This window comes from Monodelphis domestica, chromosome 1 (genome assembly GCF_027887165.1).
Source record: "Monodelphis domestica isolate mMonDom1 chromosome 1, mMonDom1.pri, whole genome shotgun sequence".
NCBI classification, from domain to species: domain Eukaryota; kingdom Metazoa; phylum Chordata; class Mammalia; order Didelphimorphia; family Didelphidae; genus Monodelphis; species Monodelphis domestica.
Genome location: NC_077227.1, coordinates 19,365,945 through 19,379,679, shown reverse-complemented (window position 1 = coordinate 19,379,679; position 13,735 = coordinate 19,365,945). Strand labels below are relative to the sequence as shown.

At 40.2% G+C, this 13,735-nt stretch overlaps 1 protein-coding gene across 1 annotated transcript; it reads right to left on the bottom strand.

The window, feature by feature from the left end:
- Positions 1-328: 328 nt before the first annotated feature.
- TFAM (transcription factor A, mitochondrial) lies at positions 329-13,182 on the bottom strand. The gene is made up of 7 exons (XM_007478336.3): positions 12,879-13,182; positions 9,045-9,169; positions 7,329-7,399; positions 6,307-6,456; positions 3,939-4,034; positions 2,859-2,915; positions 329-1,189 (listed from the first exon to the last, which is right to left on the bottom strand). Exons 1-7 carry the CDS (start codon positions 13,001-13,003, stop codon positions 1,037-1,039), a joined length of 777 nt encoding a protein of 258 aa, XP_007478398.1. The 5' UTR covers positions 13,004-13,182; the 3' UTR covers positions 329-1,036.
- Positions 13,183-13,735: the final 553 nt, after the last annotated feature.

Sequence of the window (13,735 nt, the reverse complement as noted above, 5' to 3'; positions counted from 1 at the left end):
CTGGTTTCTCTACATTACGCAGGCAGGCAAACTACAAATGCTCCCCAAGGTTCTGTCACCCTCTCTACCTATCTCATTTAGTGACTTCAAAAGCTTCCTCAAGACTTATTTTCTCTATGCAGATGCTTTCCAGATCTTTCTCTATTTACACTTCTGAGTTCTAGTCCCACATCACCAACCCAGTGCTCAAGCCTAGTACCTGGCAAATAATAGGCACAAAATACTTGACTTAAAAAAAAAAACAAAAAACATACACACACACATACTACCCCCTAAAAGAAAAGGCTCTAACATTGTTTTTAGAACATATTTAAGTATGTAAATTAGGTGGAGCACATTAGATGATTTTATTTTCTTCAATAGAAACATCAATGTGCACAGTGGATACATAATTTTTACTTTACAAAAAAAAAAGGATGCAAAACCTTACAAATCCTTCAGTAGTTTCTTAAAAAGCCATAAATGAAATCAGCAATTGTATGTACGTCTACTCATCATCCTGGAATACTACATGGGCTATTATTATCTAGGAACTAGAACTTGCCTAGGTATTGAAATTCACCTAGGTCAATCCCTTACTCTTTAAAAATACACAACAGTGATAGCTTAGAACACTGTGGCTTTTATAATTTAAGACAATCTGAGGAAAGCAAGTGCTTGTTTCCTCATGAGGAAACAAAAAAATACTTTCTCCAGAGTTGTCATCCAGTATCAAAAATATTTCACAGTTTGATTTATCCTTATCTAAGAAAGGATAAATTAATTCCTCTTACACCTTGATGACTTTTTTTGGTATTCAGTAGTTCCAAAACCAAACTTTTTCTGAATCTGGACTGAATATATACCAGTTGAGTATCCACAACTAGGTGCTAATACAAAATGTCAGCATACTGGCTGAAGTCCATGTTTTAACAAAAACGGATTAATATAAAATGTTCATCAGCATCATTTTTAGAAATTTTGCCACAGTTCTGCGTAGTGAGAGACCTGATTGGTTTCTTGAATATTTCTCATATTCACTATGAAGATACAAATATCAATAGATATCTTCAAGGCCTTTTCCAATTTTGTCTTTTAGTTTCCTAAAGCGCAAAAGATCTTCCCGTCCAATTTCAATCATTTTTTCTTCCCACGATTTAATTTCATTTGTATAACGAATTTTATCATCTTCAGCAAGTTGCATGTATACCTGAGGAAGGAATATATAATTGTTCAGTAATTTCTCAGGGCAAAGTTCCTTTTCTCTCTGGAATAGCTAACCCTATGTCACGTATATTATCTCACATAATATTGGTGGTAGTCACCACCTCCAGAAGAGAAGGAATGATAATAGAAAGTTGGAAAAAGGGAGAGGAAAGAAAAGGATCAATGAGGATATATCTCCACAGATGAAAGAGTTCATCAACAAAGTCACAGCCTTTGATACCACAATAACCCACAGGTGATCAAAGACAAAAAGGTCCCATGTGGACAAATACAGTCATAGTAGCACTTTTTTTTGATAGAAAAAAATACAAGGCAAACTGAAAAGTTGATGTCCATCAACTTGAGAAATGACGGATCTGTGCTTTATGAATTAGTGGGATACTATGGATCCATAAGAAGTGAAAAGCATGAGAACCTCTGAGGAACTTTGGAAAACTTGTGTGAACCAGTAAATAAGGAAGCAGAACCAGAAGCACAATTTTGAATGATGACAGCAATATAAAGGACACTCTTTAAACACATCAGACACCTGATCAATGCAGTGACCAACTAGGCCTTAAAAGGACTATTAGGCCTTTTGTTATTTGTATAAAATCCCTATCCTTCTGCCATACTATCATACTAAGACAGATGAGCAGTAAGGAAAAGCTAGGCAATCGGGGTTAAGTGCCTTGCCCTGGGCCACATAAGCCAGGAAGTATCCGAGGCTAAATTTGAACCCAGGTCCTCTTGACTCCAGGCCTGGTGCTTTATCCATCGTGCTACCTAGCTGCCCCAAAATGACTATCAGTAAAGTCTAGAGAAAGGGAGTGAATTATAAGAATATGTTGTCAGGCATGGCCAATGTGCCAATTCATTTTTCTTAACTGTATTCTTTTTGTTATATAGGGGATATTTATGAAATAACCTTTATGTATCAATAAACATTTTTTTAAAGAAGAAAATTCATCATTCTTGGGTTAGAGGAGGTAAGTTTGTGGAATTTATGCATATTTATGTACATAGTTGTACATACTACGGATGTACATAAATTTGCATAAAAATCATTTTAAGTCAAGGGGAGAAAAAAAACAAAACATTTTATAGTAATCTAAGAGAAAAGCAAAATGCCACTATGGATAGAGCTAGCCTCAAAATCAAAAAGACCTGGGGTCTCCCAAGTCCCACCTCTGACACACGATGGCTGCATGATCCTGAGCAAGTCACTCACGTTCTCAATGCTCTAGATAAATATTCAGAAAGCAGATACAGCAGAGGGGCTACTGACTTCAGTCATGAAGGGAGTTTCCTCACTTGGGAGTTCCCTATACTAATAAAATCACAGGCCCAGGCCCAGTTGCCTATTAACAAACACAAAAGTTCTTTCAAAATCTTTTAAATGTCCTATAAACAGCATCAAGTTCTTTGTACATCAAACTTTGAAAAGATATTCTATTTTGAAATTAAAAATTTTGTCATAAAGGATTTGGAGTCTAGAGAACTTGGTTCAAATTCTGCATTTACAAACTGAATGGCCTTGATCAAGTTGTTTGATTTCCCTAAACCTCAATTTCCTCATCTGTAAAATGTGGGGACTGAATAAATAACTTCTAAGGTCTCTCCAAGCAATAAAAACTTAATCCAAATCTAAATCTATAATCCCATGATCCTACCTGCTTTCGAGATGATGACAGATTTTTCCACTCTTTATTTAAAATCTTCAGCATTTCCTAAAAATTAACATACTTTTGGTTAGTTCCAAGGAAAAGAAACAAAATAAAAATAACTTATAATTGCATGGTTCCTCTTGGAACTCAAGAAATCCAAATATTTTCTAAGAGAATAATCAACATGACCAGTTTCTAATATCATTTTACAATAAACTGAAGCTATGCTTTGAACTAAATGTTAAAAATGTAGCTGTTGACCTTTGTAACACAAAAAGGAAAACACTCAAAAACCAGGAATATATTCACACCAATTGCAAAAATTTACAGGATTTTTCATTCTTTGCATTTCTATGGCTCATTTTGAAACATTTTTGTCAGTCTACACGCATATAAATCTCTGAGGCTCACTCTAACTTCTTTGGTCCTGGACAAGTCATTTGATCTGCACCAGAAATGCCTCACCTGTAAAATATTGTTGGCCCTAGAATAAGAAGTTTTGGGGTCTATTCCCCGCTGGACCTTTAAGATCGTGACAGAACTACTTTCCCTCTAAAAGCCTTCATTTACTTGTCTGTAAAATAAGAGAGTTGAACTAGACAATCTCTAAAGTCTCTTTCAGCTTTAAATCTATGATCTTATAAATGAGATTATCTCTAATTTAAGTCTATAAGCAAAAAATTTTTTTAAGTATTTCTGAAATTCTGACCAATTAAGACTTGCAAATAGAATGGAATAACAGGAAAAAATTGTCAAAAAAATAAACTCCATGGAAATTTTCATTACTGTTTTTTATGACTTGGCACTCATCAATACCTGATATGCGGCATGGATTTGTCTAGTGAATGACTCAATGACCCTCAAATTTTAGATTCCAATGTAACTCTGATATGGTTCTACAGTAGAAGACTAGATCCAGGATGAGAAGTTCTGAATTTGTGACCTTGTAACCTTAGTTATATCAGTTAAGAAATTGAGGCTTTAAAAATTATCTACAAAATGATGATGTTGGTGCTTATTTATTAAACTTAAGGATAAGTTAATGTTCATGATATTACATAATTATCAAATATTATTTTGTTTTACCTGTGCTGGAAGTCCCCGTGATTCCTTAAAGTTTTCAGAAATGAAAATATTATAACCTGAGCGAGGTCTTTTGGGTTTTCCAAAGACTGTTAACTCCTGAATAACAAAAAGAAGAGTTAGAAGTTTCTGGGAAAACAGACTACAAAAATTAGATATAGTCCAACACCTCACAATGCATACCAAGAAAAGCTCCAAATAAGTACGTAAAGGGTGGTATCATTAACAAAAGTGGAACAAAAAAAATTACCTGTTAGACCTATAAGTAGGGGAGCAGTTCATGACCAAACAAAGGATGTTAAGAGTCATAGAAGATGGAATGTATGCTCCCGAGTGTGAAAAACAAATTATGTTTTTACACAAACAAAACCAAAGTAGCCAAAATTTAAAAAAGAATAGGTAAGTGGAGAAAAAAAATTTTCTAGGAAAATCTCTAATAAAAGGTTTCATTTTCATGTTGTCAATAGGAAGATGGGGGAGATAGGATAAAAGAAAATAAATCTGTATTAAATTAGGCTTAAAAGTTAGATGCAATTCCAATTTCAAGATGTTTTTAACTAAAGTTAGTTTCCAATTATGCACTGACAAAATGCTGTTTTGAATTCTCTATTCATATGAACAAGTTTCCAAAAATATGATCAATTTTAAGATGAAATATCTTTGCTTTATATATAAAACTCTTCAAAGGTATGATGTCAAAAAGAAAGTCAGACCAAGTATGGCAGCTGAACACAAACTCATGTTGTTTTTAAATGAGCTCACCAAAGGAAAGTAATAAATGCTGGAGGGGATGTGGCAAAATTGGGACACTAATGCATTGCTGGTGGAGTCGTGAATTGATCCAACCATCCTGGAAAGCAATTTGGAACTATGCCCAAAGGATGCTAAAAGACTATCTGCCCTTTGATCCAGCCATACCAACCACTGCTAGGTTTGTACCCAAAAAAAGAAAATAGAGAAAAAATGTTGTACAAAAATACTCATAGTCATGCTCTTTATGATGGCAAAAAATTGGAAAATGAGGTGTCCCTCGATTGGGGAATGGCTGAACAAACTGTGGTATCTGTTGGTGATGGAATACTATTGTGCTCAAAGGAATAATGAACTGGAGTAATGAACTGTTCCACTGAACTGGAACAACCTCCATGAACTGACTCAGAGTGAAAGAAGCAGAACCAGGAGAACACTGTACACAGAGACAGATACACTGTGGCACAATCAGATGTAACTGACTTTGCTACTAGCAGCAATGCAATGATCCGGGACAATCCGGAGGGACTTATGAGGGAGATGCTATTCATACCCAGAGAAAGAACTGTGGGAGCAGAAACGCAGAAGAAAAACATATGATTGATCATGTGGTTCAATGGGGATGTAGACTAAAGATCATTCTATTGCAAATATTAATATGAAAATGGGTCTTGATCAATGATGCATGTATAACTCAATGGAATTGCTTGTTGGCTATGGGAGGGGGGAAGGAAAGAACATGAATCATGCAACCACTGAAAAACACTCTAAATTAATTAAATAAATAAAATTTTAAAATAAAATAAAATACTTTGCAAGCCATAAAAAAATAAGTTCACCAACTCATTCTGTATTTTAAAAAAGAAAGTCAGTTTGGGCATCATCAGGAACTCACTCATAATTTGATCACATATATATGCTATTTCCAATTTTGAACATCCAGTAAACCTTAAGTATCTACATAAAAAATAAGATATCACTAGAATTAAGTCACAGGATGTCAAATTATTGTCAACATAAACATTCAAATCATTTACTAAGATGACAAGAAACAGAGATGGAAACACTTTGGAAGAATGATCTTGAAGTTGGGAGAAGACATCAGTGATGGGAAAAAGAGTTACTGTGCTTGCTCCCTGATGTCTTATTCATCAGTATCTCCAAGGCCAAATGCAATGAGGCCAGTGAACAAGAGCCACTAAAGGTTGGAGGTCGATAATACAGTGAAATTAGATATCCAGACTTGTACCTAGTTAGATTGCTCTCAGTCCTAAATAATCCAAACTAATGAGGAACTATTCTAAACAGCAGAGATTAATACACACACACACACACACACACACACACACACACACACACACACAGGCAAAGAATATGGTACTAAAATTATCATGTTTAATATAAGATATACAAAAACAAAACAAAAATATAAGTTGTGTATAGTGAAAGACATAGCTTCCAATAATTTTTTTCCCATTCTTTATTAGGGAAATGTTCATATTTTTCAAATTTATAATGAGGAAAACTTTAAAAACAAAACACTATCAGAAAAAAAGTACAAAGAGCTACACATTTATGTTAACTCTGATCCTTTGTCAGAGGAAACTAGACTTATACTCACTCTTTTTTTCTTTACTATTTCTTTTCTAGCCTTTTTTCGCCGCCTCTCGACTTTCAAATTTCTTTTTTCACCAACCTTGAGCTCTGCTTTATATTTAGAGACCTGTTCTTGGTATAATTTAAAATCTGCCTTGGTAGCGTCTTCATATACCTAAATATACAAAAGCATAACAGTCAAAGAACCATTATCACTAAGCTGTTTCAATTGAGTATATCACCCCAAACTTAGTAGGAAAAAAGCTGCATCACTTTAGGCAAAGGGAACTTCAGTTACTAGGGAGGAGTTAAACATGTTGGCATCATGTATACCTTATTTGACTATAGTAGACAATTTAAATGAAATTTTTACCCAAAATTAAATTGTACCTCAAAAGTAATACTCTTTACTAAAGAGAAACAACATTTTTACAAGCCCAAAGGTTTTCTTAAAATCATCTTTGCATATTGAAAAAGATGTACTTGGACTATGCATAATTACTACAAGAGTGTGGGATTTTACTCCTAATGGGAGAAGGTAGGAAGGAGGAAAAATAGATTTTTGATCACTAAAAAAGGATTTTTTTTAAAGGGTGTATCCTTTCCTAAATCTGCTTTGCATAAAACCCAAGCATAGCTGCCTCAATATTTCTAGTTGCTTCAATCTATATGGTATCTAGGGATGGACTTAATAGCCCTAAGGGCTCCTATTTCTACAGCACAATTCAAATACACGAGACACTTTTCCTATATCCACTTGGGAGGTGGACTCAAAGTGTTAGTGTCCTCATATTCCAGTTTTTAAGGCAAAGGAAAGTGAAGTGACTAACCCAGATTTAGAGCCAAGAAATATTGAACCTGAGGCTTGGACCCAAGGTTTTTGGACTAAGTATTCTTACCAAGTATGCTATGGAGTCCCTGACAAATACAGGTTACGAGACTGAGGTTTTTCATAGCCCTCGACCACCAGCCAATCCATTGGCCATCTGACCTCTAAAATTCAAGACACCAGAAACAGCCCAGAGTGGTGGCAAAGAGAACACTCACTTTCTTCTCTGATGCTGGAAGCTCTCTCCAGACTTGAGCAAGCATCCTAATCACTTCTGTGTTCTTCAAATCTGAAGAATGAAATTAAACATTACAATTTTAGTTTTCTTGTGACTAAAAATATCTAAAAAAGTATAATTCAGTGGTATCTTCTCCTAAGCAAATATATATTCTATGATATCACTATGCCAATAACCTAAAATGCTATTATCTTGAGTCAAATGATCCAAAACAAAGGTTTTCTAAGCAGCTTCAAAGTCCTCAAGTCTTTCCTGACTTTTAATTGATGGTCACCATATATAATTTCTCAGATATGTTAAACTGAAATCATGTCCATGATGAACTTCAGAAGAGCAGATAGATCAGGCTGGGCTCCAAATCACTGTAAGATTTATATCAAGTATCTTACAAAAATGCTCCACTGATCTTATTTGAGATACCTTATATTTCTTCATAAAAATAACTTCAAACATATTGAATTATCCTCAAATTCTTCCATTACTCCCACATCTCTTCCCTCAACAAGAGTGAGATCCAAGTTTTTTAAAAGGACATTTTCCCCTCTGCCTGGCCACAATAAAGTTGGAGCATGTGACCTAGTTTAAAGGGACAGATTACTTGCTCCAGCTTCTTTAACATGTGCTGCTATGGTTTTCTCTTCTTTATGGTTGAGGCAGATAAATGATATCAAATGTATGAGTGTCTTTAGCCTTTCAGAAAGTCAAAGATTTATAGCAGTCTTAGATGAGTTACTGCTTCCTTCAAATGCTGTTCAGACCAGTAGACAAATACCATGTGATCCTCCTCACTTGCTCCCACTACGACCTGCTGCTGTGATGCCACTTTATTACCTCAAACGCCTTTGACTTCGTCCACGTAGGTACTCTCCTGAACAAACAGAATTCGAGCCTTCTAAACTCTTACTAATCTATCCCAGGGCACCAAGCATAGCATCTGGAGCAGAGGACACATTTACTAAAAGCTACTGAATAATGGATACTGTCCTTGAGAAACTTCATCAGCCTGTGGCAAGCCTGGTGATGAAATCTCTCTGAACTGGGCTACCATGGTCCTTGGACGTGAAGCTCTTTCCAGGTTAGTAGGACCTTTGACCATTTGTGCTCCACTGGCATAGTCTTCAAACATCTGAGGTCATCTATGCCACGAGGAAGTATCAGAAGAGACTTCACCAGAACCACAAAAGCTTTACATAAAACTATGAATGGAAACAACAGCCACTCTCTGTGGTTTCTCTGCCTTCATGCATGACAATCTTGCTGTTCTTCTTTAGTTAGGGGTCACTATATCAGATCCCTGCAGTGCCATAAAACTGCTGAGAATCAAGACATAAAAGAGAAGCCTGGGCCAACCTCTAGCCTCACATGGCATCTTCGCACAGATATAGCCTGACAACTCATCTCTGGTTACTCATCGGGGAACCTCTTTTTAAAACCTCATGAAAATTATTTATTTTCAAAGTTAAATAGCTTCTGAAAAACTCAAAGCCTTTCACTTACTCTTGTTGTCATCACAGTAGGGAGGGGCATGGGTTCTATAGTTTGCCTCCTTGTTACAACTAAGCAAATAGAAAGTTTAAGTGACATTCTCCTGCCTGACAATGGCAGATCCAGATTCGCGGTAAATCTCCTGCCTTCTTTTCTATGTTATTTCCTTAAGGTGCCATGAAGAAGTAGGCGTCCATAAAAAGTAACTTACCTGGATTTTGTTCTTTAAATTGGGGTTGCCGATCCATTACAAATCGAATGTATGATGTCAAGGGCTTCTTTGGAACATTAGATAGAGTACAGTCTTTCATAAATCTCTCCAATGCACAGATAGAACTGCTTTGAATAAAAGCTCTGTTTAGATTCAGCGTTTGTTCATTACAAAGAGCCAGTCTCTTGAAATTAACATTCACCCACATTTGTAAAGCATGAACCCCCAAGGAACTTAATCACACAAGTCTCTGAGGCAGGTAGTACAAGGATTACAAAGGAAGTTCTACTGATGAAAAAAAAAAACAGATGAGGGTCATTACATGGCAAGGCTGGTGAATTTTTTCCAGTTAAGAGTGCAGAGAGGGCAAATTCAAGCTGTCTGTGAGCCCTCATTATTGAAGAGTTGAAGGAGAAAGTGTTAGCTTTGGGTGGCAGGACAGAGGAACAAGACATACAAAAAAATGCCCCCGGGTGCTGAGAAGAGGGGGATCAGAGCAGCTTCCCCAATGCCAGCTGAGCACGTGTGCCACAGCTTCGCCAACAAGGTCACAGAACTACTAAGTATTAAGGCCTAGGCTACGATGTCTCAGATTTCAGAAGAGGCAATTTAGGGGAGAAAAACCCAACCATTTCCAGTCTATGGTAGCTGAATGTGTGCCTTTAAACAGGAGAGCAAGGTTCAAGTCCCATTAGTCACCATATGTAAATACATGACCTTTTTCTACCTGTCCTCAACTGTGAGTGGGATGAGGATGCTTGCACTACCTCTGAAACAGTTTGTAAACCTGAAAGTGCTAAGGGGGGAGGGGGGGTGCTTTGAGGTAAAGAGGCCATTCTGTCAGTGGTGCCGAAGTAACGTCAAAATCTTCAAGAAGATACACATGTGTAACATAAAGGACAATCAACATCACGACACAAAAGATGGGATAAATGCCTTCAATCAATAAGCATTTTCTAAGTGCTTACCATGTGTCATGTCACACCTTATCACTGGGGACACACAACGCCCTTGCCCTCAAGGAGCTCAGGAGACAAAATGTAGGGGAGCTGAGGGGGCTCCCCACCTGGGAGACACATAGCTAGATGGCTAAGTAGCTAAAGAACTAGGTCTAGACTCGGGAGAACAGATTGAAATCTGGCCTCAGACACCCTAGCAGTGTGACTCGAGGCAAATCACTTAACCCTTCCTTAATGTCTAGTCCAGCATTGGTGATATATTGGCACCTGTGCAGTTCCCCATCCTCTCAGCCCCAGGACATTTTTTGCATGTCCCAACTCTCTGTCCAGCTGCCCAAAGTGAGGATTTCCTTCCTCCTCTCTCCATGGCAATGAGGGGAATATGAGGGGGGGGGGGGCACAGAGGGCAGCCCTCACAGGGAGCTTGAACCCAAGAACTTGAAAACCTTCGCCACCCCTGGCCTAGTCCTTGTCATTCTGTATTAGAGTTGTTACTAAGAAAGAAAAGGTTTAAAAAACCCTCAGCTCTAGAAGAATAATACATGTACAGATGCCAAGTAATCTCAGACATGAGGACACTAGCAGTTGAGGATGAGTAAGAGCTACTGTAAAAGACTGGATTTGAGCAGTCTTGAAAGAAGCCAGAAGAGGTGGAGGTGAGGAGGAAAAGTATTCTAGGCAGAGGCAACAGTCAAAGGCAAGGTGATGGAGCATCATGCTAGAGGAACAGCAAGCAGGCCAATGGGTAAGCATAGAAAGGCAGGAAGGAGTCAAGTTGTAAAATTTTAAATATCAAACAATTTAAAATAGTTATTTTATCCTGGAGCTAAGAAGTAGCTACTGGTGAAATGGGCAGACCTACCCTGTCAACTGCATGGAAGAGAAGTCAGAATAGAAAGACAGTTGAAGAAAGAAGACAACCAACTAGAAGACTTCTGCAATAGTCCAAAGCAAGAAGGAAACTGGATCTACACCAGAGGGCTGGTCAAGTGAGTGGACAGACAAGAGGCTGTTATGTCTTGATCTTATTGACTGAGAGAAGCCAATGGTGTGCTCAATTTTGCAAACTTGAAAAGTCAAAAATTAGTGGTATCATACTAGAGCTCAGAAAAGAGTTGAGTATTCAATGATCTGAGAAATGGATGAATGAGTTATGGTTTAATTACTAGGTCAGGAAAGACTACGTAAAAAGTATTATAGAATGAAAAAAGGCAGTCAAAAGAAAAAGATACATAATTACTACAGTAATGTAAAAGAAGTCAAGATGCAGAGATAACAAAACTCTGGCCAAATATAGCAGTCACTGTTAGAATGCTATCAAAGTTAAAGGACAAAAACCCCTTCTTTCTGTTAATAAATTAATGGTAGAGGAAGGGGGGTGTACTTTGTGATGAAGGTTGAATAGTAAGGCAATGGATCATAAAAATAAAACGCATCAGCAAATATAAACAATTAAATATGAGGAAAGGAAAAAAAATCAGAGGGGATTGGTATCTGCCATACTGAGATTAAAAAGATCTTAGAGGATCATGTGGTCCAACCTCCTCATTTTGCAGATGAGAAAATTGAGGTTCAATTAGAGAATTTCCCCTAGTTAACAAAGTCAGAATTTAAACCAAGCTCCTCCAACTCTAAATCCGGTACTCTTTTCAATAAACAATCAACAAGCATGTAAGATTTACAGGGGGCCGCTGGGAGGCTCAGTGGATTGAGAGCCAGGCCTGGAGATGGGACGTCCTAGGTTCAAATCTGGTCTCAGACACTTCCCAGCTGTGTGACCCTGGGCAAGTCATTTAACTCCCATTGCCTAGCCCTTACCACTCTTCTGCCTTGGAACCAATACACTGTATTACTTCTAAGATGAAAGATATATGGGTTAAAAAAAAAAAAGGTTTACAATATAGGGGACAGCCAGGCCTAGAGACAGAAGGTAATGTGCCCTCAGACACTACTTCTGAGCTGTGACCCGGACAAGTCACTTAAGTCCTATTGCCTACCCCTTACTGTTCTTCTGCCTTGGAATTGATACTTAGTATCGATTCTACGACAGAAGATAAGGATTTTAAACAAAAGATTTACAATATGCCAATCACTGGGGATACCTAGACAAAAAAGGAAGCACCAAAGGCCTCTGGAAAAACTGCTATATCCCTTCTTTAGGCCTCATGGCATCTCCCGTAAAAGAGGTTGGCCCGGATGCCATCTAAAGTGCCTCCAGTTCGGCTCTGAGCTTCAAGGGCAGGGCTGTGAACTAACTTTGGCCCGCCCCTCAAACACCGCCGGTTTCCCTCGCTCTCCCGTGTGTCTCCCGGTGGTCCTTTCCCTACCTTCGGGACCCGTGCAGGTTCTGGAGAGAACCTTGGAGTCCACCCAGAACAAGCCCCACACTCTGCAGAAGTGGGAGTTTCAGGGACTCCTCCAGGAAAGCTCCCCGCCCCGCTCGGTGCCCGAAGGAGGAGGTTTCTCCCGCAAATCCGGGACTGGTAGGGCCCTGGGGGCACCCCTGGGTACGATCAGCGTAGCCTTCGCCCGTGGAGATATCCAGCCCCCGGGCCTGGCCCCAAGCAAGCGTTCAGTGAATGCTCCCGGCCCGAACAGAGCCGCAGGGGACTTGGAGGCCAGGACACGTCTGAGGTTTCCCGGGCGAACTCAGAATTTGCACCCGGACTCCGTGGGTGCACAGCCCATCCTTGCAGGCCCCCTTGCAGCCAGGAAGACCCCAGAGGGAACCGGATATGAGGAAGGGCTCCATATTCGCGGCGCCCCGCGGCGACCGTGTGGGCCACGTTACCGACAGGGTTCCGGGCTTCTCTCGGCCCTTCGCCGACGCTGGCCGCGCGATCCGGCCTGTACATCGCCCCCCGGCTCCGCTCACCTTGGAAGCGGCGGCCCCAACAGCCCTCGGTCGATCCCAGCAGCTGCTCGGAGGGCAGCGGGCCGGTCCAGTGCCCTCAACGCCCTCCAGCCTCCGCGCAGTAGCGCCGCAGCCCCTGCCGCCATGGCCCCGGAGCCGTCTTCCCTCAGCCCGCAGAGGTAGCGAAGCCCAAGACGAGTCAGAAGCGTGTCCGAATCCCCGCGTAAAGATCCTCGGGTCCCCGCCACCTGCGGGGCATTGTGGGAGTGGGGGGGAGAATAACTTCCGGCGTTGGAGCCGTGCGGTCGCAAACGCAGAGAAGACGCATGCGCCGATCCCTAAAGAAAAGGCATGCCAGGTTTCGGGTGGGGACGCGCGCTTTCCAACTGCGCTTGCGCACCTAAGAGGTTTAGTTCCGCGCTCTAGTGAGCCCTTATTCCTGGCACCGCCTTCCCTGCTCCGGGCGGCCTGCGAGAACAAATTCGGTTTCTGTTCTTCCGATAACCTGCGGACGCGGGCTGCAGTCGCAGCCCATCCACCTCCCAAGGGTTGTGTGGCTCAACCTCTCCGGGCCTCAGTTTACAGTTCTGTCACCGGGAGGGTTTGACCCAGGTCATCCTATACAAGGTGAAATGTGACCGTGCTTGTTCCATCTCCGGATCCCAAGTTTGTTCCCAACCATATCTCCTTGCCTAGAATGCCCTCCCTCCTCCTCACCTCTGCTCTGGACTTCCTTCGTCTCAGCTAAAGTTCTGCCTTCTGCAGGAGCCTTTCCCAGCCTCCTCCATTCTGGTGCCTTCCTTTTGCCATCTCTCCTCATTGGTTTTGTTCCCTCGTTCCTCCTTGGTCTTAGACCTTCATTCTTCTTTGGGCTTGTA